The sequence below is a fragment of the Ursus maritimus genome (genome assembly GCF_017311325.1).
Source record: "Ursus maritimus isolate PB19 chromosome X unlocalized genomic scaffold, ASM1731132v1 scaffold_X2, whole genome shotgun sequence".
In the NCBI taxonomy this organism is placed as follows: Eukaryota; Metazoa; Chordata; class Mammalia; order Carnivora; family Ursidae; genus Ursus; species Ursus maritimus.
The window spans coordinates 80,246-86,530 of record NW_024423320.1 but is presented as its reverse complement, the minus strand read 5'-3'; the positions used below and the strand labels follow the sequence as shown (position 1 = coordinate 86,530).

The window sequence follows — 6,285 nt, the reverse complement described above, 5'->3', positions numbered from 1 at the left end:
AGCGAATGAATGGGCTGCCTGAGATGAGGTGGTGCACCCCAGGTGTGAGGGACTGGGAAGGCGTACCCAAGCCTAACCGTTGAAGTGTGAAGAGGAGCGTGGAAGATTGTTGGGAGGCTGTGCAGGGAATACATGGGTTTGCATGAGAGCCGAGGGTGTTCTGTTGGTGGAAGAAAACACTTAGTGCAGTGAGGAGTTGGCTGTTGACTAGCTCAGGGTCTGGCATTCGATACGGGGCTTCCGAAGGATCCCGTCAATGAATAATCGAAGGGATGAATGAAAATAAGTATTGAAAGAGAGGCTCGGGATCCAGCAGCAGAGTAAAATTTCATGGGGTACAAAGGGGGTGTCAGCTTAAAATGGACTGAGAGACTAATTAAGATTACAGTGGGGTGCAGGAAGAAAGTCAGAATGGGGTGTGGGAGGAGAGTTGAATTATGATATGCTAATGGTAGAACTGAGTGGGAGGGGGGCTAGAATCATGAGTAGGGAGCAAGTGAATGAATGCAGGAGGTTAGGAAGATAATTGTGGAAGTGGATGGCAGGAAAAATAGTAAGGTATGGCAGAGTACAGGATGATACACGAGAAGGGGAGAGCAGTAATTGTTGAAGGGGGCACAGGAGTGCATGTGTATGCCTGAAGATGGGGTCTGTGTAGAGCGAAGGTAAGCAGGGAGAATAATGGTTGGATTGAAAGGTTACAGGAATCACGCCAAGAGTTTCTTGGAATGAGGCTATGTGTGAGTGGGACTTCCTGGGAAGGAGGCTAGTGAGTGAGAAGGGTGGGTGCGATCTGATTTCAGCGGTGAGCTGGGTGAAGAAGAATCCAGGCACCTCAGGTGGGGTTTTCAAAGGGCGGAGGAAGTACGTTGAGGGTAGGGGATCATGTGGCCATCCTGACCTCCACTCCTGGCCCTAGAACCATGGATCCCAATGAAATGCCTGCTGTGCCCTGCTGCCCCTCCGACTCCCCCACTGGGCTTGAGACCGGAGCCCCGTGGGGGATTGAACTTGGCCCCAAAAGAGCTGTAAGTCGCTGTGCCCGCTGCTACAACCACGGCTTCGCCGACCAAATCAAGGACCAGGAGCACTCCTGCCTCTTCCAGGCCTGCGAGTGTCACAAGTGTGCCTTCTTCTCGTGAGTATGGTGTCTGGAAAAGGGGGGGGGGTTTCGCATCCCCTAAATGTGACTGACTGTAGACCTGCAATCCCCCACTTTAGGGAACACCACAGTGTCTTGCCTGCTGAGAGTGCCTTGAAGAGGAAGCAGGGGGCACCCCTAAAGAAGCGCCTGGCTCAAGGACTGAAAAAGAGTGAGGCCTCCCCTCCCAAAGCTCACAGCCCTGTGAAGAAGTTGACCGTTCAAGCAGGAGCCCTCAGTAAGTGTTTCTGGCCAGGGAGGGCGTCTGGGTTTGGAGGTAGGGAGCACTGAGCAGCTCTATCACCAGTCCTACTACCCAATTTTGATGTGGCCTTGGCAAATTACTCCTCGGGCCTTTAGCTGCCCCACCTATAAAACTTCATCAATATTATCTACCAAGCGTTGGTGAGAAGGAGAGATCTGGGGGGTCAAAATGGTCCATGGTGAGATGAGACCTCAGACTGGGGGTGAGGAAGCGTGGGGTGGGGTCAGGGAGAAAGGCTCACCTAGAGTGTCCCCAGCTTTCCACACCCGGGAAGGAGAACATCATGTCCCAGCTTGAGGCCCACCCACCCCTGTGCAACCCCCAGGGAGGTAAGGAGAGTCTGGGGCCTGTGGGGGGGAGGTTCCCATCTCACCCACTGCCCAGACTCTTCTCTGTGTCCTGAAGACATGGGTTCCCTCCGTAACCCTACTGCAGCTTGCCATAGTGACCTTGGGCTCTGAGGTTCTGGGCTCCTATCCTCATCCCAGAACAAACCCATACACATCTCCTCCCCATGGCCGGCCTGGTGCCTGACTCCACCCTGTGCTCTCTGCTCCCACAGGCAAGCGCTCAAGGAGCTCTGCTGACTGGACAGGCCCCAAAATCTTTGTCTCTGTCCTGGACTCCAGCAGCCTTGAAGATGCGACTAACAATTTCTCTTTCCAGGAAGACCCGCAGGACTCCTGCCCTGCCCAGCACGTGAGTCAAGTGGGAAGGCACATGGAGCTAGTTGTATACTGTGTTATTGGGTGCCCAACCATTGTGCTTGATGCCGTGGGAGAGTGGAGGAGGTGGCCGATGAGGAGGAGAAGGAGGGGGAGGAGAGGAGCAGGGCAAGAAGTGGCAGGGGGAGGAGGAAGGGGGGCAGGAGGAGGAGGAGTAGAGAAGGCAGCATCTCAGACTAGGGGGCAAGGGCAGGACAGGACTCTCCTTGCCATTGCCTATTTGTGAGACTTTGGTTAGGTGACACTACATTTCCAAGCCTCCACTGCCAGTGTACTAGCCGTGTACTGATAGGGACAATATCCCACACCTATAGCACTGACAAGAGGACTAGGCCAAGGCGTGCCGCATAACAGGACTTCAGCTAATGGAGGCTGTCATTCCACAAGAAACAAATTGATGGGGTAGAAGGTCCCGTTGAAAGGGGGGGGCACGATGGTGAGGGCCACAGGGCCCAAGGGGAGAGTCCAGAGGTCATTACAGAAAGCTTCCAGGCCATTAGATGAGCAAGCTGGTCTTTCAAGTTCCATGGGGACTGGGGAATACGGAGGTGAGAACCAGTCCCTGGACAGGGACAGTGATCCCATTTCTCCAGGTGCTTTACGGATTAGAACGCAGACACCTGTGATGTCCCATAATCGTCCCTGTTGCCCTGGGAGTTTTGGAAATGCTGGCAGGAACTAGTGTCTCAGCAGAGATATTGAAGAAGGACATAGAAAGGAAAACAGATAGGCTGGTGATGGGTATTAAGGAGGGCACGTATTGCATGGTGCGCTGGGTGTTATACGCAAGTAATGAATTATGGAACTTTACATCAAAAACTAGGGATGGTGACTAATATAATATAATATACTGATATAATATAATATACTAATATAATATAATATATATAATATAATGTAATGAAAAATATTATTATTTAAAAAAACAAAAAGAAAATAAAGGAAAGGAAAACAGACCAAACAGGGGGAAGGACTTGTGCAAGCCACAATGGCTAATGGCCAGGAGGCATTCAGACTCCCACATCCACATATTGCAAGGTCCTGGCCCTGTTTCTCGACGGGTAGTACGGGTCTGCCAGAGGGTTTAATCCCCGGGCCTCTCTTTTCCTTGTTTCTAGATGCTCAGCTCTCCAGCTCTGTGCCATCCTTGGTCCTGTCCTACTGCAGCCACAGATCCTGGGAAAATAGCGGGGTCCAGAACCCTGGCAGGGGCCAAGCTTAGTGAATGGGAAGAGCCCAAGGCCCCACCCAGCCACCCCGGGGCTGGCTGGGTGGGGCCTTCAGCGGAACCAGGGACTGAAGGGCCACCGACCCCGTGAGGTGGGGAGGCATGGGTTTTCAGGTCCCATTTCCTCACACCCTTTCCGCTGCAGGCTCCTGAAGCTTCTGACCAGGACTCGGTTTCTGCCTCAGAGTGGCAGCGGAAGCTGGAAGCGGCCGAGGCTCTGCTGATTCTGAGAGAATCTCCCCAGGCACCTTCGGGCTCCATCTCCCTGCTCCAGCCCTGCGTGGCGGCAGGTAGCCTGGTCCTTGAAAGGACAACACGGGGCGGTGGGGATGGCTGGGAAATGGGAGGGCGTTGGGGGAAGCAGGGCCTAACGGGGAGGCCGGGTTGGTGGGTTGAACCTCCTTGGGCCCGGGCACCCAAGCTCCTCGGTCTGATGCCAGAGATGGCAGTCGATGGTTGCTCAGTGAATCATCAGTGTATCGAGCTCAGTGCTCAACAGCAAATGCCCAGGGCCCTGGCATCAAGAAACAAGGAAACTGAGGCCCTGCTGGTGGCACGGACTTGCCCTGGGGCATGCAGCCTGTCAAGTGGAACACCCGGGTCTCCTCACTCCTATCCCAGAGCTTTCCACCCACGCCCCTGCAGTCTGCTGTGGTGGGCAGGATATACATAGGATATATATAGGTGATAAGAGCCTAGGCTGGAGGGAGATCTGGTCTTTGATGCCAGTCTCCATGTGGAGCCTGGATGCCTTCGTACTTCCCTGGTGTTTTGTGGCTGCATTTCAACGATGAGCCTGGAGAGGAAGGACCAGAGGAAGTCTGAGGAGAGACAGATGCCTGGGAAGGCTGAGAGGGAAGGCTGGGCATTCCCAGACCACAACGTTGGGTGGGGTATGGTGTGTGAGTGAGGCAGCGACCCGAGTGAAGGCAGATCTGCTGGAACAGAAGGGGATGAGGCTGGAGAGGCTGCCAATCACAGAGGTCCTGAGTGCCGGGCTTAGGGGCTAGACCAGAAACTGTGGGGGGGGGGTGAGGAGCCAGGCAACATGTGAGCTAGGGAGGAGTATATTCGAAGGTCCTGGGCTCGACAAAAAGAAATGTGGTGGTTTTGATGGAGGGATTGGAGGAGGCAAGACCCGAGATGAGCAAATCAGTGAGGAAGAGTTCCGTGCTGTAGTCTGTAGTCCAGGTGACAAAGCCTAGGTCGGGTGGAATAAGAGAGAGGGGAGAGCCTGGAGGGGAAAAGGATGTGACCTGGCTCTGATGCTTTCTTTTCTATCTGCAGCTCCTGCTGGAGATAGAGGACCCCAGCCTTCTAGCCCCTCTCTGCGACCCAGGCCAGCCAGCTCCATTTCTCTGCCTATTGGACATCTGGGGTGCATCTCCCTCTTGAGCTAGAAGCCCAGAAGACGAGGCCTCACTAGAGTGCTGCCGATTTATGAGTTTGCAAAATGTTTAATACCCAATACGCATAACACTTTTTTTTTTAAACTTCAGGTTCTTTTACAAGCTTTTCAGACCCTTTTCATTATATGGGGCAATTCCTTGGCTGAGGGTGGATATTCTTGTACCTCCATCCCTTACTGCCTTGGATTTGGGGGCCTTTTTATGTCTCTTATAGAAACAGGATTGTGTAATCTAAGCTGACCAGTCTCTAAATAGGGTTCTGTGGGAGGTCATAGGTTCATATGCCAGAGTTTTCATTTGACTTGTGATTGCAAACGTAGCCGTGCACTCATGTATGTATCCATGCTTGTCAAAATATAAAGGTGTTTTCATTTCATGTCTAGATTTATGTGTGTGAACAAAGAATGAACCCTTGCTGTTGTAAGGCAGTGAGATAGAGGAGTTGTTTGTTACCACAGCATAACGTAGACCATCCTGACTCTAACAGACCTGTTCAATTTACCTTCCAAAGTGAAAATCACCTAACCCAACAAGTGGGATTTCTTAACATGACTAGACAAGAAAATGGTAGAGATAAAAAGGGGTAAGGGTTTTACTCGTTGAGCAAGTAAGTGCCTACTCTCTGCCTGGCATAGACTGTTCCCAGCTGTCCACAGGGCCCCAAATTGAGCTGTCTGCAGGGTCAAGCAGGTCTTATATATGAGTGGAGCAGTCCAGACAGGCTCTGGCCACCTCGCAGTGCATGCATGCTCTTACCTAAGGGGCCAGCTGCCCCCTGGCTCCAGCCGTTTGCTGCCATGCAGGGATGTGGACTCTGCACTGCCACATCTCCTGAGTTTTCAAGAGAAAATGGAATTCTAGATTATCTATGCAGATTTTTACCTCCATTTCAAAGTGTTGGCTCTGGTTTCCCCTGTGAGACCCGTACGTGGGCCAAAGAAAACATCCATTGAGGCCACCCATGGCCAAGTGAATGCCAGTTGGATTCTAGTCCAATGTGTATTGTACACTGGGGGACACCGAAGCCAATCAGGGCCAGAAGAATCAGAGGGGAGGTGAATTAGACCCAGAGCCTACTTTTGAAGGACCCATGAAATATGAGGAAGAATCATTATCATGCATTTATTTTGTGCCTCCTGTATGCTAAACACATATAGCCTCACAGCAGCTCTCTGAGCTAAGCATTATTACCACCCTCTTGCACAAGTGTTTTAGGGGAAATTTTTAGCCGAAGATGGATGGGGGAAGACCCCCTTCTCTGCCGGGCCCTAAGTTAGCTAATATTTACCTTCTACATCTATCTCTATATCTGTATCATCTGTATCTATATCTGAACCGTTGAGTGGTTCTTCACTTTACCCATTGTGGTGTTAGCCGTTGACTCATGGTGAGCACACACATAATGAAAAATGTAACTTTGAGCAAAACATAAAGAAATGAAAACACCACATAAGATTTTTTTTCATCATGCAACTTTCTTTACAGATTACCAAAGCTTAAATCTTTCTCTTATCTTG

At 51.5% G+C, this 6,285-nt stretch overlaps 1 protein-coding gene across 1 annotated transcript; it reads left to right on the top strand.

The window, feature by feature from the left end:
* Positions 1-1,066: 1,066 nt before the first annotated feature.
* Positions 1,067-5,432, top strand: LOC103656722 (doublesex- and mab-3-related transcription factor C1-like). The gene is made up of 4 exons (XM_008684141.2): positions 1,067-1,379; positions 1,969-2,105; positions 3,505-3,649; positions 4,647-5,432. The coding sequence occupies exons 1-4, from the start codon at positions 1,145-1,147 to the stop codon at positions 4,757-4,759; spliced, it is 630 nt and encodes a 209-aa protein (XP_008682363.1). The 5' UTR covers positions 1,067-1,144; the 3' UTR covers positions 4,760-5,432.
* Positions 5,433-6,285: the final 853 nt, after the last annotated feature.